Here is a 27,810-nt window from a genome sequence, read left to right on the forward strand (position 1 = left end):
GCCTTTTCAAAAATTGCACTATTACGAAAGAAAAATGGGTAATTTCTATATTGTCCACGTTTACCTATCTTTATTATTTTTCAAGAAAGTAACAGAAATCGCTTCAGCAGCCAATTTGAAAATTAGCATGTAAACTCTTAAATTAAAGAGAAACAGGAAATTTCAGTCTCCAAACCTTTCGCTTTTAAGGAAAAAAGGACCAATTTCTATAATATTAATATCTCTAAATAATTATACAAAAAACGTTTAATGTAATGATTCACTTAAATTGGAGGTGTGAAATTCGTTGAAAATGACAAAGCATGTGTTTCAGTCTTTTCGAAAATTTCTCTCCTAAAAGGGGAAACGGGGCAAATAAGGAAGACGCCAAGGCCATTCCGAAATATCTAGGAACGTGATATTTGGGCAGAAATCTCCTTGTGTTACGAAAATGATGAATAAGGAAGCTTTTTAAAAAAATACATCGGACGAAAGAGGTACAGGGGATTGAATTGCTTTGCTCACAATAGAGTACCAGATAAATCTTTGATTTAGAGAGATGAAACTTTTTATATGAATGGCATATTAAAAATGAGTGAGATTGTGCCCCAGCATGTTTGAGAACTTCAATGTTAAGGGGAAAAAAGACAATTTTTTACTTTTCTCCTCCACATTCATAGCGACGTTGTTTCTTTCTGGTTTCAGTGACAGAATACTGCAAAGACGATTGAAGCCTGTAAAACCATTTTTGGAACAAACTTAATACCTACTTTCGGCTAGATTTCAACCATCACTTTGGTTAAAAGCATATCCTAAAGGGAATGTTAGGCTGAGATTTAATGCAAGAAATAGACTTCTAGCGAGACCCTGAAGTTAATAAACGGAAGTTCGTATATATATATATATATATATATATATATATATATATATATATATATATACGAGGGTCATTCGGAAAGTAAAGAACGTTTTGCGCTAGCGCGTACGCGTGTTCCCCCACCCCCGCTGCCGCTGGGTTATTGACCTGGGCATGCTTTAGCCTCAGTCTGGCACCAGCTGCGATCCGCTACGGTCCGTTATTGCTTCGCTGTGCGACTGTAAAATGTGCGATACAATTACTGATCCCGCCAAGTGTGAGGTTCGTAGTGTGATAAGATTTTTGAATGCAAGAAAAGTGCGTCCGATAGAAATTTATAGACAAATCACTGAGGTGTATGGAAATGTAATGAATGAAGCATCAGTTCGTAAGTGGTGCATTATGTTTAATGACGGACGGACGAATGTGCACGATGAGGAACGCTCGGGCCGGCCTTCTGTTGTGACTGACGAATTCAAAGGAAGAATTGAGCGGAAAATTCAAGAGGATAGGCGATTCACTATTGATGGGCTGCACGAATTCTTTCCTGAAATTTCAAGAACTTTGTTGTACGAAATTGTCAGTGGTGAACTTGGTTACAAAAAAATTAGTGCAAGGTGGGTGCCTCGACTGTTATCGGAGGAACACAAAATCAAGCGAATGGGAGCCGCATTGACTTTTCTCAGCCGTTACCATAAGGATGGCGATGAACTTTTAAATAGCCGTCATTAAACATAATACACCACTTACGAACTGATGCTTCATTCATTACATTTCCATACACCTCAGTGATTTGTCTATAAATTTCAATCGGACACACTTTTCTTGAATTCAAAAATCTTATCACACTACGAACCTCACACTTGGCGGGATCAGTAATTGTATCGCACATTTTACAGTCGCACAGCGAAGCAATAACGGACCATAGCGGATCGCAGCTGGTGCCAGACAGAGGCTAAAGCATGCCCAGGTCAATAACCCAGCGGCAGCGGGGGTGGGGAACACGCGCACGCGCTAGCGCAAAACGTTCTTTACTTTCCGAATGACCCTCGTATATAGTGTGAGTCAAAAGTCCTTGGGCACCTGCATAAGTTTGAAAATTGACGGGAGAAGTAAAAGATGATGATGGGAACAGATGCTTGATGAGGGGTCGCAAGTTTTGGAGTGTATGCCATTCGTGTCAGCCGTCTTGAAATCCGCCATTTTGGATTCAAGTCATTTTTTTTTAAATAGGAAGGGGCTTTTTGACACATCAAATAACACTAACTTGAGCTCAAGAATTTAGTGGTGTAGTTTTGTTTCTATCTTGTACAGCTTAGAAGCTATTAATGTTCAAAAGTGGGAAATTACCTTGATAGTGACTCAGTTCTCTGTTCCAGGTGATCTAAAATGGGTCTGACACGTGAACAGAAGATCGAAATCATCTTTATATAAGGGAAACGCAGCTACCGAACAATAGCAGCTGACTACAACAGGCGGCACCCAGACAGAGAACCGGCATCGCACAGCACGGTCACGTGATCACCAAATTCCGGGAGACGGGCTCTGTTCAAGATAGGGCACGTAGTGGGCGACCAAAGACTGCCACCAATGAGGAAACTGCAACGGCGGTTGTTGCGTCGTTTGTGAAAAGTCCTAAACGAAGTACCCGTCGTGTGTCCCTAGCATGTGCAATAAGCCAATCCTCCGTCGTCCGGATATTGCACGACAATCAGTTACATCCTTACAAGCTGCACATGCAACATAAATTGAACGAGGATGACCCTGATCGCCGGTTGGAGTTCTGCATGTGGGCTACTGAACAACACGAACTGGATCCTCCGTTTGCCAAGGGCATACTGTTCAGCGACGAGGCATATTTCACTTTGAACGGGGAGGTTAATCGACATAATTGTCGATACTGGTGTGACGCAAATCCAAACTGGGTTGACCCGAGTCGAGAACATAGTCCAGCGAAGGTACTGGTGTGGTTTGGCATATGGGACACCCGCATCATAGGGCCATTTTTCATTTACAACACCTTAACTGCACCACAGTATCAGTAGCTGCTGCAAAACCTTGTGTTCCCTGCCACACTGAACGCTGACGGCATTTTCTCATCTTATCTTCAGCACGATGGAGCCCCTCCACACTATGGACTTGGTGTCCGTGAATGTTTGGATGAACAACTGCCAGGGAAGTGGATTGGTCGCCGTGGTCCCGTGAAGTGGCCGCCCAGATCCCCTGACTTAACGCCTCTTGATTGTTATCTATGGGGACATCTTAAGCAGATAGTGTATACTGAGACAATCCGTGATTTAAGACACCTGGAGGAATGCATCCAACAAACCTGTGGCAAAATTTCAGGAGATATTCTCCTCCGTGTGCAGTCAGATTGGTTGCGGCGACTATAGTTGTGCATTGCACGGGATGGACAACACGTAGAACATGTGTTGTAGCATTCAGTATCAAGGTAATTTCCCTCCTTTGAACATTAATAATTTCTAAACTGTACAAGATAGAAAAAACAAATTACACCACTAAATTTCTGATCTCAAGCTAGTGTTATTTGATGTGTCATACACCCCCTCCCATTAAAAGAAACTGACTTGAAGCCAAAAAGGCGGATTTCAAGATGGCGGCAATGAATGCCGTACACTCCAAACGTTGCGGCCCTCATCAAACCTCTGTTCCCATCATCACTTTTTACTTTTTTCGTCGATTTTTAAACTTATGCAGGTGTCCAAAGACTTTTGACTCACCCTGGATGTTGCAAAATAAGTTATACAACTTTTCCGAGGTGACTCCCGCCACTAAAACAAACAGTTCTCTTGAACTTTCCGCTATTGGACATAGTTTTGGATCTACAAGGTGCTGAAAGCGTGGGAAAATGACTTCCGGACTCCAATACTTCCGGAACTATCCAACGTAAAGAGAGAGGATAAAAAATTCACTGAAGAAGCCATACCTACTGTATTGAATTTCGCATGTTTCACAATCCTACCATGCACGCGCACGGGATTCCCCAAAGGAACGTAGGGAGTTCCGGATAATCTGCCAAATGGAAATTGATCTAAATTGATATGAATTGGTAGGCTTCCAACCAGGTAACAATAATTCGTTTGTGTTAAGTCGATATCTGGAACAAATATAAAATGGCGGATTTCCAAGAATTTTGTCTGGCTGCGCACTCATTCGAAGAAATCCTCTTCCATATACGTTGGTTATTTAAAATGTTTATAACGATGGCGTTATAATATATATATATATATATATATATATATATATATATATATATATATATAGGGCCGGATTTAGGGGTGTGCGCCGGAGCACATGCATCCCCTTTACTGTAAATATACACTATCTAAAATGAGAACCTAGCGGTGAAAAAGCAATATTTTCCGAAACGTTCTACTGTCATGTGTCTGTTTGAGGCTTAAAATAAAGCTTAGTGTTGCAAAAGTAATAGTTTAAGTCGATTTTCTGAAGGTTGAAGGAAAAGGATTTACTGAACAAAATAATATTCCTCATTCACACCACAGACGCCTAAAAGCATTTAAAAACTTAAAAATTTAAATCAAATGTAGTGTTAGGTATTGATGCACCCCTTGAAGAAATCTTGGACCCGGCCCTATATATATTCAAGATGTATTCAAGAAAACTGAAACAGAAATGAAGAAAGTAATACAATGGCTGGATAATCATCGTTAGTATTAAATGCTAAAAACAAAACAAAACAAAAAAAACAGGTATGTAACGATTTTGCCAACTTTAACAGGACACCGGAAAACATACCACTAAAATTGCATTATTGTCAAAATACTGAAAAATGTAACTGTAGACTTATCGTCTTGTTCGTGAAAATAAAGTAAAATTTTTACGTATATTTATTGGTAAGCATCTAAAATGGTCTCCTCTCATTATACATATCGCCACACTACTAAGAAAATTATTATATAAATTTGTTCAATTACGAAACATTGTAAACATAAAAATTTTACGTACTGTATATTATGCTCTTCTAAATAGTGTACTTACTTATGGCACATTAATTTGGGCTGCTGCTTACCCTACTCATTTAAAAATTTTGACTGTTCAGCAAAATGATACTGTAAGAATATGTTTAAAAAGGGGACTTGAAAGTAAACTAGATAGACTTTATAACCAATGAATAAACTCCATGGCTCTGGATAAGTAGAGTCACAAATAAAACACAGTTCTGACCAGAGAAGAATGAAATATATTAAAAACTATACTTAGAATGGGTTACAGTTTCAAGGACCTAACATCCTCTTCATCAGACACAAACACACTGTCTGTTTGTTTCTGATGAAACAAACTCTCTGAGTGAAATGAACACTCTGAGTGTTTGTGTCTGATGAAGAGGACGTTAGGTCCTTGAAACTGTAACACATTGTAAGTATAGTTTTTAATATATTTCATTCTTCTCTTGTCAGAACTGTGTTTTATTTGTTTCTTTATAACCAATTTTCAGTGTTACCACTTCCAAAATTATATTTGATGAATTTATTAATATATGTTAAAAAGAATAGAAACAAATGGGATAATAAAACACACACACACACACACCACATTATATATATATATATATATATATATATATATATATATATATATATATATATATATATATATATATATATATATATATATATATCCCTTAGGAGCTCTTGGCTTTTTGGGCTATTTTTGAGACTTTTAGTCAAGCAGCTACTGCATCGTTACTATTTATCCTAGGATCATGGTTCGTACCTCATTCTCTTCAGAATAGAGCTGGCTTTCAAATGGTACCACTTGCATGCTCATACCATATACCAGAAGCGGGGAAAAATGTCAAAGTGAAAATTTCCGAGGGAAACATTTTTTTCTCGAACTTTGGCCCCCCTGGACCCCCCTGTGTGATCGTAGCCATCTAAAAAAATCTGATAAATAGTACTTGGTATACTGAATGTGTGTGCCAAATTTCAAGCTTCTTGAATAGTAAGGGCGAGAGAATTTTTATCAAAAATTCCCACAATGCCCCAAATCACCATAAAACACTATGATCTCAGGAGAAAAAAATCCTGAGACATCCCTAATTACCCTAGGACTATAATCCGCCAATCATTCTCTTCAGAATAGAACTGTCTTTCAGGCGGTACCATTCACATGTCTCCATCATGTATCTAAGGCGGGAAACTCCTAAAAATGGGATTTTTTGAGGCAAAATTTCCCGTTTTTCAAATTTTGCCCCTCTGGACCCCCCCTGTTTTTACGCAGAAATCGGAAAAAAAACTTCTGGTAAATACTACTCGGTAGATCGAATGTTTGTGCAAAATTTCAATCTTCTACGTGAAAAAATAGGCCCGCCAGAAAAAAATTCCCTACCATGCCCCACTTTTACCCTATACAGAAGTACATTTGGATATAAATTCACTGAGACGGCCCTAAGTACCCTAGAATAATAATTCGACCGTCGTTCTCTTCAGAATGGAACGGCCTTTCAGACGGTATGACTCACGTGGTCCTATCGTGTATGTGAGGCGGGAAAATGACGAAAAACGGGATTTTTGGGGTAAAAATATCCCTTTTTAACCCTTTGCCCCTCTGGTTCCCCCCCTGTTTTAACACTGACATCGGAACAAAAAATCTGGTAAATACTACTCGGTGGACTGAATATTTGTGCAAAATTTCAATCTTCTACGTTCAAAAATAAGCCCGCCAAAAATATATATATACCGACAATGCTCCATTTTTCCCTATATAGAAGTATATTTTTCAAAAAACCCCTGAGACATCCCTAATTACCCTAGAATAATAATTCGACCGTCATTCTCTTCAGAATGGAACGTCCTTTCAGACGGTATGACTCACGTGGTCCTATCATGTATGTGAGGCGGGAAAATGACGACAAACGGGATTTTTGGGGTAAAAATATCCCTTTTCTTTACCCCTTTGCCCCTCTAGTCCCAACCTGTTTTAGCACTGACATCGGAACAAAAACTCTGGTAAATACTACTCGGCGGACTGAATCTTTGTGCAAAATTTCAATCTTCTACGTTCAAAAATAAGCCCGCCAAAAAATAATGAACATAGGCTTAAAAAGGGAAAAAATACATTTTAAGATTATGACGTCATCACCTCCTATGTCTGGACGCAGGACGGTCTGAATGTCTTCTACAATGTCTCTGGACTTGAAAAGCAAAAAACGGACGAAAAACCTCAAATAGAAGAGAAATAACGCAATGTAACATGAAAAACGCGTATGGTACAAAATGTACCATAAGATCCCCAAAAGGATATATATATATATATGTATATCCAAAAATGTGACAAACGAAAATTTAGAAATTAAAGCAACGAGTACCTATAATCTATAACTCAATATCAAAAATATTACAGAGCTCCGAAAATTTATAATAAACTCCCACTCCGAATCAAAGAGGAAAGTAATTTTAAAGTATATAAAAGGTTAATTTTACAGTGGTTAAAAGAAACAAAAAGTGTTATAAAACTATTGTTAGCTAAAAGTAAGAATTATAAACCTTATATATTACAGTAAGTAAATAAACAAATAAGACACTAGAATTAGGATCACACGCAAGCATTTGCTTTTGTGGGACATTTTCCAACTTTTCTTTTCTTTTCTTTTCTTTCTTTTCTTTTTCTTTTTTATTTTTTGTTTGCATAAGAAATACAAAAATTTTGCAGTATAGAAATAAGTGCATTGAATTAATCTGCTCGTCTCCGGAAGTTAGACATGATTTCTAGAAGTCCGAAGTTCTGTCATTTCTGAACATCGGATACGTTAAACTCTATTAATAAAGGGAATCTAGGAAGTTCAATTTCCTTGTGAGAAGTAATAGCACTTACAAGTAGGAAATTTGACTTCTTAATTTCTATATATATATATATATATATATATATATATATATATATATATATATATATATATATATATATATATATATATATATATATATATATTACACTCCACATTAGAAATAAGCAAACATGACAGAAAGTGTATTCCAAAATTCCGATTTTAAGGGAGAGAGATAGTCTCGACATTTGTTTTCGTCTCCATATTTGAATCGATGTTGCGGTCCACATGGTTTGGCGTTTCCCAATTTGAGTTTCGAATAGAAAATATCTGATTCAATGAATGAGAAAACTTATGGCACGCAGACGAAAGCTTTCAATGAAATGTAAATGTTGATAACATGATGAAGTGACAACGCAATAAATTGCGTAAGACGCATAACCACAGATCAAAGTTTGAGAAAACAGACAGACAGTGCTCTCACGAGGAAGATGCATCGGGTCCAAACCCCAACAAAACTTCGTAACTTGATATTAGGGATGCGCTCGAGTCGAGTTTAGACAGAATTTTCCAGACAAAATTCGAGTCGAGACACAGCTCTTCCAATAGAAAAATATATAATTTTTGAGTCGAGACATCACCTTTGCAGCACATTTTCGAGACGAGGCAGTCTCAAATCTTTCCTCCTGCGCATTCCTACTTGATATACATTTGTACACTTTCTTAATAAAAAGATACTTGTTTAACAGAGAAATGACTAATGTACAGGGTGGTAGGGATGTGAGCGTACCCCAACTTTTAATTTCAACAGCATAGTGTTAGTTATGGTAGAATGTCTGTACACAGCTAACTTCAAGTCTTAAGATATATGATATGATTTTGAGTTTAACATCCCGTTCAGCAGCGAAGCTATATGAGACGTGGACCTACTGATTAACGTGGACTCCGAACCACATGAGCTCCCGCCGGGAATCTTGAAGTCTTAAGAGTCTTAAGAGCCATAAACATCGGTATGACCACCGTTCATGTCGAGACACAATTGAATTCTGCGCCAAGTTCTCTCACATGTTTTGCGGAGATACACCGGAGTCACGAGGGTGAAGACGTGTTCCACAGCTGCTCCTAATCCCTGCGTTGTGCGATATCAAGTGATCCTTACTTGTTGATTTATGAAACCCCAGGAGCATTGTCTGGTGTCGTTAGATCGGGGCTTCTTGGAGGCCAGGCAAAGGAAGCTGGTGAAAATGCACAATCTCTTCCAATCCAGCAGCCAGAAAACGTCTGATTCATGTAATTGCGCACGAGAATCGCAAAGTAAGATTGTGCTCCACCTGTTGTATCGCAACAGTGTCTTTTATACTATTTTCTTCCAGACAATGCCAAGCAATGTTACCAAACAAATGTGAGTAAAAGCTGAAACCGTCAGAAAACACCAATTATGAGTACACCCACTTTCGGACTCTCGAAATTACATTCTTTTCTTACAAAATAATATAGAAGGCTCTGTTATTTTTCTGAGACTATAGTTGTCAGTAAATAAGAATTATCTTTCATGGTGTTCAATATTATATATATGTAGTGTTTTGTAGTATGGACTTTCACCCAAAGCAAACTTTAGGCCCGTTTCGCCCCCCAAAAATCTTATTGCGCGTCTGATTCATATATTCTGGAAACAAAGCCAATTAACTTGCCAAGAGAGGTGGGAGACATAACTGGTAGAAGAGAATAATATAGCAAGAAAAATAATTATAAGTTAGAATTTATTTTTACATGAGCCAGATTTAAATAAAATAATACTAATTTACACAAAATGGAAAATGTACCCTTTTTGTACTCTCTTCTCTACAGTGTCGCTACTGAGAAAAGAGAAGTTGGTGTTAATGAAAAAGCTAACTAAACATTATAAGGGCAGGAGTTGATTTGGAACTACGTACAACTTACATAAAAATATTATCTGACAAAATCAACTAGTGAAATCATTGCAAAGTATTTCTTACCTTGAAAGTATGGTATTAGCTTGCACATCACGGATCCAAATATAAAGTTCCTTAATAGTTGTCCGACAAGTGTGAAAGGCATACAAAACACACCCAACAGTAAATCCGACACAGCCTAGAAGAAGAAAAATGGAACAATGTGAATTTCTGACAACAAGAAGAATGAATACTTAGTCTAAAGCTCTATAAGTATGTATCTCTTGGCTTAAGTAGTTTGGTGATTTAATATGAATTATCAATTATAAAGTAAATAGCGGAATGGGGAAACGGGAAGAGGAAAGAAAGTATATTGAAAAAGCTCATGGTAACTAAAACGAGTAAAGTGAAATTGTCAACACAAAAAAAAAAAAAAAAAAAAAAAAAAAATGTTTTGAATTAGAAGTGTTTTGCACAGGATGGTTAATTTTGGTTATTTGTAAGCATGGTGTTTGATTTTCTTTAGAAAAAAGGTGTCTGGGTTAAAATTAGTCAAATAATTATACTTAAAATATCGTATAATATAGTGTCATTAATTGAGTTAGCGTATGGACTTTCTACGCGCCTTGGAACAAGTAAAAGAAAGGTGTAATTGGATGCCCGCCTATCTGCCTCTTCGTCTACAAGTTCACAATAAGTTTCATTTAAATTGCACTTTTATTGAAATAGCTAGGCGCTTTTGTCACTTAGAGTGTTATTTATTTATTTATTTATTTATTTATTTATTTATTATTATTATTTTTTTTTTTTGCTTTATGACGGTACGTCAAAGTCAAAAGAGTAACTAACAGTAGAGATGTGTTCGTTTTGCACCACATTTTTCGATCAGTTTTAAGTCTAAGTAACAGACATCAATGAGATATGTTTAATCAGTAAATGACAGTATTTGGCACAGAGAGATTACACAAACGTAATTATATGTAATTACTAGCAGTTCATGTGGTAATTGTACACTTAACACAGTAAGGACAGTAATATAGATCAGACAAATTGTTATAACCATCCACCATTTTTTGAACGAAGTCTTTGGGCACGAGGAAAAGCAGAAGTGCTCGCCAGTTGGTGATAAGTATCTCGTTCAATCAAAGATAGGTTTGGTGGTTATGCGTAGAATGGGAAAGACCAGCGGATAATGGAGTTTGATAAAGGCCAGATTGTGATAGCCCGACACCTGGGAACGAGCAGCTCGGAAATAGTGTGACTTGTCGGCTATTTTAGAGGTGACATAGTTAGTGCCTTCCAAAAATGAGACAACGACTCGACCATTTTTCATCGACTAGGTGTTGGGCGACCACACCTCATTAAAGATGGCAAATGTCAACTGTCGAGGTTTGTAAAAGAGAATAGGGAGCAAACTGTGGCACCATAAACCGCATACTTTAACAGTATATAAAACATAAGTATGTCCGAGCACACTTTTCAGTATACACTGTTAGATATTGGCTTCCGCAACCAATGTCTCACGCAATCGTCGATTACGGATGACACTAGAGCGTGACCATCATTATTGCACTGCTGTAAATGACACAATGTAGCAAGGCTCTATTAGTCACTATAATGTCCTCATTACATTAATTGCTTGGTTAGAACCCATCACCTTGCAGGGAATAGCAATTTGAGATATGCACAGTAGGGCAATGTCAGGCCGGTGATGGTTTCATTACAATTTGAGTAATCTTGAGAAGCTATTTCATGGGTCCAGTACTTAGTGTAGAGGACACCATGAGAACTTTTAAGATAAGCCGCTCATTGTTGATCACGTACACGGCACCTTTCAGTAAGTCATCTGGAAACGGCATCAGTCAGTAAGATATCGCTCCTTGTCAATTTATGCTGCGAAGGATAGAAAAGTACAGTGGTGAATTTCTGTTACCGCAAGTTGCCCCAATATCATTCCATCGTACACCAAAGTGTTCAATTGGGTATCATTAAACGTCAGATCCAAGTTACGCCCCTACACGAAATATGTTTGGTCCACTCTGCCCTCTACTTTTTCATAAAAATAAGAACAAAAGAGAGGCTTATGTTTTGCAGTATTTTAGCCCAATGTCAGCATTTCCAAAACTTAGTGTCAGTTTTGCTGTACAGATGTCTCTTCAAGTCAATTTTGTTTCTATTTGCAGTCTCTTACTCTGTTCGTCTACTGCTTTTTTTTTTTTTTTTTTTTCAAAAATACTGTCAGGCCGCCTCGCGTATTTTTCGTCAGTGTTGTCTTGTGCTCTTATGGAGAAGATTCTTATGCGGGATCTTTCTGCGTTTGTGTATATTTTCTTTATTTAAATACGTTATTAATTCAATCTATACAGTCCACTAATACTCTTTAAGTAGTGATGTAAAATAAATTGTTACTGTTTTGAGAACTTCCCATATTTAATTAAATGTGCATGACAATAAATTATTGTTTGGTCACTCAGATCATGGTCCATCCGCGCCAAATTACTAGTGCCTATGTGAACTGTTGCTGTGAACAATAATAGATTAGTGTTTGAGTGTTTTTTTTTCCTCACAAACATAGTGCAGTGTTTTAGGGATGGAGCCGCTAAAAGTTTTAAAAAAGAACATTAAAGTCAAATATCACTCGCGAAGAAAAAGCCATCACAGAGTTGAACGCTACCGCAGCGCAGCCATCTTGGTGCATCAGGCTAAGATTAGCAAACTCCAGCTGGAGAATTCAAAGCTGCTGGATGATATTTCGGCAGGAGAGGAGGACTTCGAAAGAGAAGAGGAAGAGTTAGCGGAAATGGACAAACGAATAATCCAGATGTGTGTTTAATTGATGGATTTTCGGTTGGAGGCAAGTACATGAGCTCATTCCGCGTAAGGCAACTTGCTAGTGATGTAAGGCTACTGCAGTTTCAATTGCCAGTGTCTTCAGGAAACTTCCATGAGTGGTTATCGTTTCACGATTTATTTGTGGCCTCAGTACACAATAACAAAAAATTGTGAAATGCTCAAAAATTGCAATACCTAGAAACATCCTTGAAAGGGGAACCAGTACAACTCCTTCAAGCAATGCAAAACACTGAAAGCAGCTACAAAGAGGCATGGGACATTTTAAATGCACGGTACCACAATAAGGGGGAAATAGTGAACGCGACAATCAAACGCTTAGTTACGCAATCCGTAATGCAGCAAGAATCGCCAGCCGCCCTACGTAAGTTAATTGATACCACAATGGAGTGCACCTGGTCCCTCAGACGAGAGGAAACTTTATTCTTAATAAAAATGAGTATGTTATTTGCATACGTTTAGGTAAATACTTTTAGAAATGCAAAGAAGGTAAAATAATATAAGTATTCACATTAGTCGGGTGGTTCGATATTTAATGTCTTTTTTTTTCAGTATCGAGTATATTTGTTATAATTACCTACATGTTATAGAGGATCAAAAGCCGAGTTCCCACCGAGAATCTTTAAAATTTTCCGTTGCCGAGAAGTATATTGGCATGAGGGGAACCGTAAATTAATTTTAATTTTACGAATCGTATTTCGTATAAAATTGTATAATTTGCGAAAGGAAGATAACTGTATATATTTCGTTGAATTAGTGTACATCAATTTGTTACAGATCAAGCTACACGCCTTTGTGCAAGCAACAGATAGCAAATCAAGACCATTTGTCAGGACGTAAAATAGAATGGTAATAGTGAAAATATAAATTAGCGCAAGGAAAATAAAAGATCTCAGCTGGAAGCATATAACATAAGCGCACTTTTCGATAATAATAAATGAAAAATAATATCACGCTAAAAAGCAGTGAAAAAATATACTTAAAAATACAATACATTTGAACGTTATGAGGTGAAAAAGAAATCAAATAGGAGAAATTAAAGAAAAACAGAAGTATTTTTTTAATGCGAGAACAATAATACGTATCACGACTGCTAGAGGCTAACGAATATACGGATTGTTATGGTTTACTAAACGAATCAACAGAGATGCTATTTGTTCCCTTCAAGACAAGGCAAAAACCAAAATTAGTTATATATCTTACCAGTTTAGAATGTTACGGGGTGGAGTGGTCTTTTTCTGAATCGATTGCATAAAACCTCTTCTTGCTAGCAATTACCTTTAAATTCTATGACGATCAACATCGAAACCAGAAATATTGTATTAGTAAAATTATACCACTGTTTGTTTTAGTATAGTAATAAGGTGGAGATAGTACCTTTTCTTAAGGGTGTCAATCGATTCCACAAAACACTTTTCGCAATGTGATAATATTTTCTGTTATGTATGACACCGATAGTGGTTAGTTTTAGGTTTGAATACAGGCTTAACGTAGGAGTTTGAATTATTCTTTGAACTCAAGATCATTTGCAAAAAAGACACTTCTCGATACATCTTATCGTGTTGCTCTCATATCTGTCAATAGACATACAGGTGGACGGGCATAGCTGTTCTATGAAATTTCAAAGTCGAAAATCGAAGTACGGTTCAGGTAACGCTCCAAATGTTTGCTGAAACTTCTGGGTACTTGCATGTTGTTTGAGTTGTGACGACAAGGGAATATGTGTTAATGGGTAAAAAAACTCATGGCGGAAGAGGACATATAACAAACAAAGACATGGCCACAAATTGGCTGCTTCTATATCCGCATAAGGATGACCGTAATATTCATTACGTGGTGCATACCCCTAGGACATGATGCATAGTGGTCACGACGCTGATCATCATCCAAAGGAAAGCTGGAATACAATTCATATCAGAAATACAAACCACAGGTGTTATTTCATGTGGGAGCATTAATCTTTCAAGGAGTGGGTAGCGATGCTTGATTTGCTTAAACTTAATTACCTATAAAGAGGACTACATTAAAAAGTGTAGTAGCTAGCCGGATGGCCAGGTTGTATACAGTATAAAATTGCGTCAGACGAGAGGAATGGACACATGAGTAAATAACACAACCACAGTCTAACCTATATGGAATTAGACCACGATATAATCCTAAGAGAACAGTATTATCAGCACCCAAATGCAATTAGAAGTATTCGAAATAAGTTCATAACTCGAAGTCCATAATAATTAAGATACCGAATGCGTGGTGCCCATTTAAGGAACAATGAAAAAGCAGCTAAAAATCTCAGAATGTCAGCAAACAGTAAATGAACGCCACTGAAATACAAGTACGGATCACAAAGAACGACCGAAATGTATACATTAAGTTCCCTGACCACAAATCCGGAAAGCAGGTACATCCGATCAGCTAAAATGCTGATTTAATATAAGTTGAGTCGAGTAATACCACCAGTTTATCTGAACTACATCACCATCATACAGACCACAATCAGGAGCTGGTATGTGTAATAGAACAGTGTTGATGGCAACAGTAAAAATGATATTAAGGACACTGCCTTCAGAGACATCGATTTCCTTTCCAAATCGCTCTGAGAGATTACAACCATTGATGTGAGGTGGAAAATTTTCCGCTATATTTTCCGGAAAATTTTCCGTTCAAAAAAATATTTATAATCAAGTAACAATTCCTCAGCAATCATAAAATTCATTGAATTCATGTATAGAAATGTTAAAAGTGAAAGAACGTTTAAAGATTCTGAAAATTTTCATGGCTCAGACAATTTTCAGTAGTATGTAGGAACAAGTTAAACAATTTTTCATGAATCGAAATATTTTCTGTCTTATATGGAAAAATTGAAGAACTTTTTATGTCGGAACGTTTTCATCATTTTCCAACAAAAACTAAACCAACTTTTTGTGAATCGGAAAGTTTTATTGCTCTGAATAAACAAGTGTAAGGAATTTTCATAGATCGGAAAATTTTCATCACGATATAGAAACAAGTGGAAAAAACTTTTCATAATCCGGACAATTTTGGATATTATGTATAATCATGTTAGGTGGAAAATTTTCCACTATATTTAACTGCACATAGAGTTACAAAATTGAATTTCTGTAGAGGAAAGTTAGTCAGCAACAAATTATAATTTTAAAATTAGCTATCGGGAACCGGAAAATTTTCTAATATTTGAAGTTGGGAAGTAAACTTTTTACACAGAGTTTCTCTCTCTCTCTTCCTATGCGAGCTCCTTCGTTGCTAAGCGGTTAGCATATGCGCCTTTAGCATGGAAAACGTGGCTTCAATTCCCAGCAGGAGCTCATGTAGTTCGGATTCCGCGTTAATCACTTGGTCCCGTCTTATATAGTCTCGCTGCTGAAAGGTACGTTAAACTCAAAATCAACTCAATTCAACTTCTCTCTCTCTCTCTCTCTCTCTCTCTCTGTGTGTGTGTGTGTGTGTGTGTGTGTGTGTGTGTGTGTGTATGCAAAGTGAAGAGAACACACATCGAGTTCGTAGAGTACAAATATCCCATTCTATTATTTAAAGTTTCAGTTTATTAAAAGTCACGAATGATTTCCGATTCATAAAAACATATTCCACTTATCTCTACATCGTTGTTTAGCCATAAAATTTATTGGTAATAAATATTGTCTTAAAAAGTTTCATGAAGTGAAAATCTAACGATTCTTCATTTCAAAAATGTTTCAAAAACTTCAATGTTTTCTTCCCTCAGAATCCATCTTTGATCTTACAATATTAGGTTTCGTCAGTATAATACACATAAGACGGTTTTCTCATAGCTTTACTACTTTTATAGATTTACATACCGCAACATTTATAAATAAATAGATATAATATAAAGTGCCTACTGTAAATTTTTGACTATGCAAAATTCGAGTTTAAGTAAATACTGACCATTTTCTAGAAATAAACATTTATTTATTCATATATTCATTCAGAAGGGAAAGTGAAATATAACTAATGAGGAAGGTGATTTGTGTAGTTGTTCTTCCAATGAAATAATAAAAGAAACACAAAAAGCTGCAGGATTAGCGCTGCGTTCTAAAAGCAACAGGTAATTTCATTTTAATTTACAAAATAAAAAAACATATTTCTTTTATATATATGTGTGTGTACTTGTTCTATCGAATCGTCATTATTTCTAATACAATTTTATACACACTATTGTAGTTTTACAATAGAAATATTTGCTCTAAGATGTTGATTATACAAAATTCCAATATTGAAATTATGATTTACAAGTGTTAAACACAATAAAATCATTTTTTCTTATTTTCTGTTACAAAAATAATCTTCATAAGGAACTTTTATGTAGTTATTTCATTACATCTGCAGGCCTACATGTGAAGAAATAGTGGGATTTTCTGTTGCTGAAATTGATAAATTCACAAAGGTTTCTTTTCAATTTCTTGTTACATTTTAAATATTGGAATGAGATATTTTTTCTCTACGAACTCGATGTATGTTCCCTGCACTTTACACACACACACACACACAAACACACACAGAGAGAGACAGAGAGAGAGAGGGAGAGAGAAACACTGTATATTTTTATTTCCCAACTTGAAATATTAGCAACATTTCTGGTTTCCAAAAGCTAATTGAAAAATGATATTTTTTTGCTGTCTAACTTTCCTCTATAGGAATTGAACTTTATAGCTGAATGTGCAGTTAAATATAGGGGAAAATTTTCCATCTAACATCACTATACATAATATCCAAAATTGTCCGGATTATGAAGTTTTTTCACTTGTTTCTACATCGTGATGAAAATTTTCCGATTCATGAAAATTCTTTTCACTTGTTTATACAGAGCAATAAAACTTTCCGATTCACAAAAAGCTGTTTTGCTTTTTGCTTCAAAATGATGAAAATTTTCCGATATAAAAAATTCTTCAATTTTTCCATACAAGACAGAAAATATCTCGATTCATGAAAAATTGTTTAACTTGTTCCTACATAGTACTGAAAATTGTCTGTGCTATGAAAATTTTCAGATTCTTTAAACAATCTTTCACTTTTTAACATTTCTATACATGCTTTCAATCAATTTTATGAATACTGAGGAATTGTTACTTGATCACTGATATTTAAGGACGGAAAACTTTCCGGAAAAAATAGAAGAAAATTTTCCACCTCACATCACGGCTAAACAACGATGTAGGAATAAGTGGAGTATGTTTTTATGAATCGGAAAATTTTCATTATTGATTACAACGTACGCTCAACCTAAAATGACTATCATCAAGTAAGCTACTTAAGTATTTAAGAAGATAACCAAGATGTGTCATCAAGCTGTTTTAAGATTTCTTAACGTCACATTGTGTCATAAGTTTTTTTTTAATCGAAAAACGTAGCAACACGATGCTACCGTTGGAAGAAGATTTCTTGAATCTGTTTTTCAAGTTTATCAAAATTTCCGTTAGTGTTTTAGAAAGAGTAAAAGGAAATATGAAGTTTGCTCAAGACAAACTGTGATTTCAAGTACAACAACTGTGGCCTGTTTACTAGGCATTTAAACTTCTGTAAGGTGTTGGAAGCTGCTGTAATGGAAGCTTAGATTCACGAGAGATAATGTGCATCTTATTGCAGATTGTACAATCAATCCACGGAAAAGTATTTAATTGCTCTTTTAAGGTAGAGTCAAACTTAAGAGCAGTAAGAGGAATGTTATAATCCACCAAACTGGTGCTAAAGATCTTCTTCGGCAAGAGTATGAGAGCAATTGCAGTTGGCAGAACAGTAAGCCGAGTTAGATAAAAGAGACGTGTAGGTGCAGTATGTTAGTTTTCTCTAATGGGACAGTGTAAATATCACGTTAATTGATTGAGCAAGCACATACGTATTAGAGGAGTCTCACTTTATGGAGCAAGCTCCACACGAAATAGTGTTCTTAGGAGTTCAACAATTGAGATACGAGAGATAATCTTACAAACTTTGCGAGATACCTTATAAGATTTATGAAGAGACAGTCGCAGAGAATGCAAAATCTTTGAAGATTATTAGCAGTTGGATGACAATTGAAAGCTGGAAGAGCATGGCGGAGAGCCAGGGTAGCTTGATTTATTTTCTAAAACTATCATGGGACTTGTTGTCGTGAATATCATCTCAATACTTTCGAACGACACACGTGAACAATATCGATAACACATATGGCGACATCATCACTAGGATGAAAATTTATAGGATGAAAATGTTTGTTTATCAAATCCCTTTAGACGACGACATACATGAGTAATAAGTTCTCTTTAGACAATCGCTGGAGAATAAGAAAAGTCGCAAATAAAGCACTATAGAGAAAGCAACCAACCCACAAGAAGACATCAAAGTAGGTAGAAAAGTGGGTAGGAAAACCACCATTAGTGACGGTCATTCCACTACCATAGTAAAACTCGTTTACCTGGCGGCCACAATCACCAGTTCAAATAGAGTACTATATGCAAAGATACGCGTTCAGATTCCTTACAATCAACATAGTTGAATTAAAGAGATTGTGAAGTTGAGTCATATCAGCTGCCAAAATATTTTCAGTACCAGGAACATAAAATGAAGACATTGTCATTAAATGAGAGGAAAAGTTCGCACAACAATTACTTGCAACCTACAATGTATGATAATATACCAGGAAAGAAAAATACTGAGTACAGTGATAGCTACATTGACACCAGCGGGAACATCAGTGTATTTATCGCACTTGCATATCACACAATGACCTAAGACAGGAATCTTTTATGCTGAAAATGAGTTTCTTGCAAACAGACAACTTACGAACATTCCTCAGAAGTTAATTGCTTCAATCCCTGAAGATTGCTGTTAAAGCCGCTAAAGCTCCCGTAAGGAAACACTATTTTTGGAATGATTAACGTACAACACAAACTTTGCCTTGTAAGCCAATTGCTGTCGTACTTACTATTTATCCATTCGTTCTCCATCACATAAAATTTCAGTGAAGTCCATAGTGGATTGCAAACTGGTATGGATTTTGTATTTTCTGAGAAAGGACAAGCTTGCCGAAGCAACGAAAATTGCTGTGCTGGCTTAATTTAATGCTCGCTATGTATAGTAAGTGACGATGACGTGACGTTAGTTCAAACCATTACGGTGCAGGAACTGGGATATTTAATTCAACACTCTTACATTTAGTAAACGCTGTTTGGAAGGAAACGTCAGATGTCTACATTGAAACTGACCTTTGGGAAGTCACGACTACGAATAAAAACCGAACAGCAAGCGAGATATGAACTCTTTCCCTGATTCGAGGTTTTGCAGTAGTAGTGGAAATATTTTCAACTGCTATGAGTTTTAGGGTTTGTTTCTCCTTTTGTCAAACTGGACAATTTCTAGACCACGCCCAGTGATTACTGTTGCTATTAACTCGAAAGGGCATGGTCCCTTCACAGAGATATGAACCGTAACTTTCCTGGACACAATCAGCATACATATTAGCAGTTGCATAGCATAATGTGTTGGTGACCCGAAATTCTGACATTTAAATTAACAAAGAGGTGTAGGAATGTAATAATGTAAGTATAATCAATAATATCTAGCTATCACGAATTCTAAAAGAACAGGCAAATTGAAGGTAAAAAGCACTGATAGCAACCATTTTACCTGAGTTCTCATTTTTAATGGGAGCTGTCTACAACATATTGGTCAGATAAATGTGATTTTATTTCACTTTCAGTGACACTTAGAATATCCAAATATGAAATCGCTGAGCTGACTTTCAATAAACGCTGAGGTTCTACTGATAAGAAAATCGGTCTAATTTAACCCTATTTAAATGGCTTTTGCAGTTTGTCTCTATGTACCATATAAAGTGACAATATATATTTCGCAGTTGTCCAATACCTTTAACTTATCCAAGTGTATAAATGATAACTCTATAACAAAACGGGACTTTTCGTTAATAATGTACTATTCAGGCGATTACATTCATTACAAACATTTTTTGTATTCTTTTCTTTAATGATAAGATGCTAGACTACATAATCGCGAGAATTTTCTTTTCCATTTATTTACATTAGCTTGGTTTGCCTGTCGTTTACTTTAGATTTGTGCATTTTAGGAGATGGCGAACACGAACTGGAAATTAATGATTTTTATCAATAAAAGTTCGGTTTTTAATAATCACAAATGAAAACTGCTTCTGATCGGCGCATCATCACATGGTGTCTTGCATAATAAGTAACGCTACTCCCCTAGCAATCCTGTAGACATACCCTTATAGAAGAATCAACATAGAGCCAGTGTGGCCAAGCAGAATTAGAGGAGCACCAAATCAGTATCCTTTCGACAAGAAATATATCCCAAAATAATGACAATTCTGATAATAATATCAGGAAATGAGCTCTGCTTTACAGCGTGAAAGTGCGAAAAATTTCTAAACTATGGAAATTCAATCCACAAAGTGGTACATGTTACCGACAAGCCACGGTGACTCAGTGGTAGAGCGTTCCTGATTCGATCCCAGTCCGTGCCAAGTGAACTTTGTGGTGGACTAACACCGTGTGCGTGGGTTTTCTTGGGGTTCTCTCGTTTCCTCCCACATTCATTTCATCATTGCATTAAATTCCCATCATAACCGTCTCCTTTAGTCTGGCCACCATAATCATGGGACGTAAAATTTAAAGATTTCATTTCATTTACTACTGGTTAGAAAAGATTAAGAAGATGAAAGATAGAACGTGTTTTCTTCGGACTCTAAATCATTATCCAAAGGTCATTAGGTCTAGACGGTCCCTTACTGTTTTTGGTCCACATAAAAAGAGTTGAAAGCGGAAACTGTTAATGTTAACCAGTTCCAGTTTGAATAGAGGGCTATTGAAAGGGATGGAACAGGTTACTCGCAAGCTGAATCGGTTACAAGAATATCACATCTAGATATCTCTTATTGTATTCCTCCCTTGGAAATCAGTATTGACATCAGAAGTACTCGTAAATTTCAAGCACTGACTATTTAATAGAGTTTGTTGAGACCCTGAACTGATTGCAAAACCCACTTTTGAAAAACCTTTATCATCCTTTTTCTGTAGGGATAAATTGAGAAACCGTAAATGGACCAATTTCGGCTTGTATGAAAGATTAATAGGGAGATCGAACATGTTTTTTGGATGGTGAATCGATTGCAATAAACCTCAATATATCTGTCCAATTTTGCTGTATGGAAATCAGTATTGAAAGCGGAAGTAAAAAAATATTTCAATCATTTCTGATTTTGGTAGAGTGTTTTGAGTTATGACGGGATGTTTGTTCTATTATGATCCTGTGTAAGTTACAAAAAGCTGTCTGTCGTAATATTTCTATTTTTAGTTTCTTTATGATAAATGTTGGAACAGGAAATCGTTAACTTGGACTATTTTCTGTTCGAATTGAGAGTTAACAGAGATGATGGAGCCTATTGTTGGGATAATGAATCGATTGCAAAAAATTGCAGTACGATATGACTTATCGTATTTGCATTTTTGACATCAGTGTTAAAACTGGGAATAATAAAAAATTTCAACAACTTCCGATTTCAGTAGAGTATTGCGGATAATAATGTTATATTTCCTTGAGACGATGAAGCGTTTGTAGAAAACAGCTTCTTCCTATGTGTATCGTTTCTCTCCAATACTGATAAACATTAAAACCGGAAATAGTTATTTTCAACCATTTTGCAAGATTCTGTTGGAGTAAATTTCCTGAATTTTACATATCGAGGTCTAATGAAAGAAGTCAGTGATACAAAGTTTTTTCTTTCATACTTTCCGCCTACAAAAGCTACAGTTCAGACAAACATTTAATATATTTCTCGTGAACTAAACAAAAATAGATAAGATAATAGTTCAGTTATGAAAGTATCCAGATACATGTTCAGTAACATTGAAATGGCTAAGCAGACAAAGAAAAATATTTTGTTTCCAATATCAAAGAAGTGCTCCCTTGCGGCTAAGCACTTAGCACACGCGCCTTTGACGTGGAAGACCCTGCTAGATTCCCGGAAGAAACTGATGTGGTTCGAATTTCACGTTTGAGCTGTAGGTCCATGTTTCATATGACACCTCTGCTGAAAAAGACCCTAAGTCAAATAAGATGAAAAAAATAAATCATTTTTTTTTAAAAAAAGGAAATCTTGACAAAGATGAAGAGTAGAATAATAATAAACAACTAGATAAGAATATTGAGTAAGGACACAATTACGACATTATCAGTGGCGGAATGTCATTTCTTTTACGGAGGCTGCAAGATGATGGAGAGAGATTTTGAATAGGATTACTGCCAAGAATTTTCTGTTCTTGTATTATGAAAGTGACAAAGAATCACTTTTTATCTGGTCACTGTAGCAAAAGATGATTGAGTCTGTATGAAAGTGATAATGTTATCGTTGCTTTTATTACTATATAGTTTGAGATTCAAAGAATACACTGAATTAATATTGTATACGGTTATTATCCTCTTTTAATGTGCTATTTTAAACTTAACCTCTGACAGATTTTGGTCTTCCGAAAGGTTTTCTATTTTGAGAATATTTGTATACGATACCGAAGTAATGAATGGATCTGATGGATCATCGTGACGATATATATTATTATAATAATGTATATTCTTTCCTCTATAAATAGAAATAAGGACGAACAAGTCCAACAGATTTTGAGATGACTATGAAACTAAGCAGTACTGAGAATCTTTGATTTTGGATAAATATCTTTTGTGTGTGCTGGATGCCCAAAGAATCATATGATCCATTGATCTTTGCCCAAATATGAAATATGGCGGCGCTCTGTAATGTTGTAGACCACAATATCCTGTTTTTAGTGGGTTCTCATTTGAGTTACCAATGATGAAACTGCTTGTAATTATGCTATTCCATCGAATGGCCATGCTATAAAAATTATTTTCAATGACCCAATATCAAAATTATTAGGTCATATTCTAGAATAATAACGCTCTATTCGGCAGGGTTCCAGGAAAAGTAGGATGAAGTTAGAAACCTACCTTGATCTGCCCATTCTTTGGTTCTGAACATAACTGAACATCTGTGACCACGTAACATCAGAACTGTTTTAAAGGTAAAAGATGGTTTAACACCGAATTTATGATGCATGTTGCATTTTTGTGTCTTTCCACTAAACTGATTAGTATCTGTAATATTAATTGTATGTTTCAGTCTTATCTTTATGATCTAATAGGTAATATTAATATTTGTTTCTTTTTGCGAGGTCATTAAATTTTATGTACCTTACTATTTGAGTGAAAATTTCTTATTAAAGAATCATAGCTAATTAGATGCAAACCTTTTATTTTTAATTGTATACTTTCCAGGAAACAGAGATAATTACAAAACCTGTATAACTACTTTCAAGAAGTAAAACTATATTTATCAAATTCAATACTCCTCCATTAAGAATTCAATAACTCAACTTCTTGCACATGGTTATAGAATCTCGAAGTAGAAGAGAGTATTTGCAGGTAGTCATTAAAATAACATTAATATTAAAATAATTTAAGTACTTTAGTTTATTTATCACGCAAGAAGTGCGACTGGTTTGTATTATTATGTTTTAAGTGATTAGAGTAGATGTATTACCGATTCGTTTGTGTAAACCTGAGGTTGGGCTTGTAGAAATTGGAGGGCACGACAATTTTAACACTAGAACTACAGGAAGATAAATTTCACAGGACCAACCAAAAGAGTCATTTTGACTCCTCTGTTTATAGAAAACCGTTGAAAACTAAATTGGATTTTTATATTTTGATAACATAAATTACATGACATCTATCAATAAAATACACATTTACTTTTCGATTTATTAAAGAAACAAACTAGTACAGGTTCAAGGACATACTTAAATTCTGAATATAGTCTTTCTTCATCGAAGCAGATGAGTAGAACTAAAATTCAAGCCGTAAATGAATAAAACAATAGTATATTTAGACGAATATATTCATTGTTTTCTAAAATTATGATTTCAATACCAAAACAATAAAATTTACTACTTCTTGCGATATTTTACACAAAAGTCAGAAGTCATCATTATGATAAGACTACCTACTTAATCAAGACATACACAGCAAACGATATGCTTCCAAGATCAACCTCATGCATGATTTACGGAAGAATTTCCATCAATAATACGGTTCTACTAGTTGGCCTTCTACTTCCCAGTCTGACATTTCTGTCTCTTTCCGGAACAAGTTTGTAATACTGCTGGTAAAACATCTTACAAAAGAGCTGTATCATCTTTTTTTTTTTTTTTTTTTTTTGCCAGCAGCCTTAACAGAAATTCCATCTGATTTACAATGTCTATTCCAACTTTCTGTGTATTGTAAAACAAAACTGTTATTGTTTTCTTCTTCAGGTCATAAGTCTTATTCTATACGTCAGTGTCAGGAGACTAGTAGCGTACAGGAGTAACGTAATATAAATACATTCTTTTTATATTCACATACTGTAAATGTTATGTCACCAAAGGTTTTGACTACATTTCTGGTACAAAATTCTTTATTGTCGAAACTACGGAAGTTTGAGTGCCCGTTCTGTAGCTTCCTATAATACCAAATATTCTTCTTTAGTTAGTTTTTAGTTCGCTAGTAAGATCCGGAACATAAAGAATAAAATGAAATGAAATCTTTCGGTTTTACCTTCTACGATTGTCCTATGTAAAGTAATGAAAACGATGGTGATGAGAAACGAATGAAATGTTGGAATGAATGAAGTAGGAGAAAACGAGAGAACACCGAGAAAACACACAAACACGGCTTTGATCCACTACAAAATGAAATTGGTATGAGCGGAGATCGAACCAGAGACCGCACACATCAAAGGTGAATGCTCTACACATGTCTTGGCATATGCAGAAAAAAGAGCATACATATGCATAGACTAAATTATATAGGAATTCTTTTGTGTAGAATGCTACGCACATTCAATTATTACAAAAAGGAAAGTTTCTTGGGAGGGCGATAAAAGAAAAAGAAAGTGTATAAAAATCCTCAAAACGTAACACAGCTTTCACGTTACTATTTTAAATATATTCTTCTGCATTCTCGTACTCTTTCTTCAGGTTGACAGAAGAAAAGTTCTAAAATAAAATTCAAAAGTGAAATTAAAATTGACAGGACTTATTTGATCTCGTAAATGAAAGTAGAAATACTTTTTTTCTCCCAATTCTTTCATGGAAGTCTTACAGAAATACATAATAAAAATATTCTTATGCGGAAATCTTGTTATGGAAATGTCACTTCATCAAGATTGCGTGTCTCGTTTTAATGCATGAATACATTATTTAAAGTACGAAGAAAGAGAAAGCGAAAATAAAAGTGATGTTCTTGTTTCTCTTCTGAAACGAGTGCATATCCGTTATTTTCTCAATAAAATTTCCGTTCAATATGTTTCAATGTTTGACTGAATAATTGGATCAACAATTGGATTGGTATTCTTGTGTGCAATGTCATTATTACGTCAATCCATAGAGACAAGCTACCTTTGTTTACTACTTAATTTCTACATGCATGAATCATTTATGAGTACCGTAGAATTCAACACGTTATATAAAGCAATGAGAAAAAAAAGAACCCTAGGACATTTGAGGAGTATTAAGAATAATTATTGATAGCTAATAATGTGAACATAAATATGGAAAATGTTTTTCATTCTGTGGCCAGTAAACGCTTGCAGCCAATTATACGGTTTCATTTGTCCCATTATGTTTGAAGAGATCACTGTGATGTGTGACTTGAATTTCTGAAAGAACTTCTTTCGTTAGAAATGTATACTTATAATTACTGTAAAGAATAATATATTAGTATTATTTAATCGATATGGTTAAAATTTTTAGTACCTTGTTTAATAGTAAAAAGTCCTACACATCAAACCTCTTAATAAAATAAGGTCAAGGCACTAAAGAATCAATGATAATATTATTAAAATATAATATTGATCAAACTGAAGTCTGTATACATGGAACAAACCCTTTTCGAAAGTTACCAATTCAAGCTGAAAATGAAAATGTCATCTGTGATTAGCCATTATATCTACATTGCTATATATCATATTGTACAAGTATCTGTTATTGCATTCGTCGCTTTCAAATAGACATTACGAAAGAAAATTGATAGTTTCTAAAACAAAATGAAGAAACCCTTTCTGGATACGAATATTTAGATTAACTTAAATAAGTGATATACAGGTTTCAAAAATTATAGTCTAATGAAAGTTGTACACAACGATTGTGTGTTTATTATTATTACTATTACTATTATTACATTGCTGGAAAAAGTCATATACCTCCAGTAACATTCTGCGACCCAAATCTCTCATCAAGCATATTATAGGGAGCGATCCATTATACAACAGACTTATCGGCCATACAAGGAAGTGTATGTGAAATTTGATAACTACGTTATGTATTAGGTGCCTCACACTGTCACCAGAGGAGCTTGGGTACTCCACTCTTTTGAGAACAGGTAATGTTCAAAGTTTAATCTACTTATCATGTGGGTGCAAATTGAAAATAAGCACATACATCAGAGATATGGACTGTAATGTATATTAGTTCTCCATGAGCAATGTAAATCAACTAGTGTTGCAAAACGCCGTAATTCTAATACTATAATGAAATTTTCCGATCACATTAAGAATAAAAGTCTTTTTATATTTTTTTCACTTTACGTTTCTTGCTTTAAAAAATATCTTAACGTTTTCACAGTATTATCATTTTGGAGCATGTTCAAATAATTACATACATATTGACAATATGCCTGCAAACTGATATGGGATAAATACGATTAGTCATGTATAAAATACAGACGAACGTTTGCTATATGACCTTGATAATATATATCAAGTAATAAGTACATAAGTTCCTTTTCAGGAAATGCCAATGCTATGTACGTTCGAGCGTATGTGCGTCCATAGGAAACAGCATTACAACAATGTACATATAAAATAACATTTCCTTATCCACTACAGTCATTAGTGATGTTTTGGATTCCTGGTATTTATTCTTCCTGCGCAATGTTTGCTTTTCGAAACCCAGATAAATTAATCCACAGTCTCACTCTCTGAAGTTAATGTAAAGTCAAGTCATCCTCACATTTATTAGACCTATAGCAATGCAGTATTTCGTTAAGCTACATTGAAAACAAACGGTTTCACCTAAGCACAGCTTACTCTCAAAAATAATGAAAAACATGCACTAAGAATGCAATTTTATCAATAGTTTGTTTATCACCTCACATATGGTAACTGCTATCTTTCAACTATACAACTGGATTTTATGTTTTAGCTTCTGAGAAAACTTATTAACCACTATCTTATTACCTCCTATTTTAGTGAAAATTTATTAGAAAACACTACGTTTTATAGAACACAGTGGTTTGGAAACTAGAAACAT

At 35.3% G+C, this 27,810-nt stretch overlaps 1 protein-coding gene across 1 annotated transcript in view; it reads right to left on the reverse strand.

Annotated features, from left to right (window-relative positions):
• Positions 1-27,810, reverse strand: part of LOC145680864 (gastrin/cholecystokinin type B receptor-like) — a 709,364-nt gene that overhangs the window by 405,647 nt on the left and 275,907 nt on the right. The window contains exon 2 of the mRNA XM_081751997.1: positions 9,638-9,752. Within this exon, the coding sequence (XP_081608123.1) occupies positions 9,638-9,719 (82 nt within the window). The 5' untranslated portion in view covers positions 9,720-9,752. The remainder of the gene's footprint in view (positions 1-9,637; positions 9,753-27,810) is intronic.

This window comes from Thermobia domestica, chromosome 3, assembly GCF_964235325.1.
Source record: "Thermobia domestica chromosome 3, izTheDome1.hap1.1, whole genome shotgun sequence".
Classification (NCBI taxonomy): Eukaryota; Metazoa; Arthropoda; class Insecta; order Zygentoma; family Lepismatidae; genus Thermobia; species Thermobia domestica.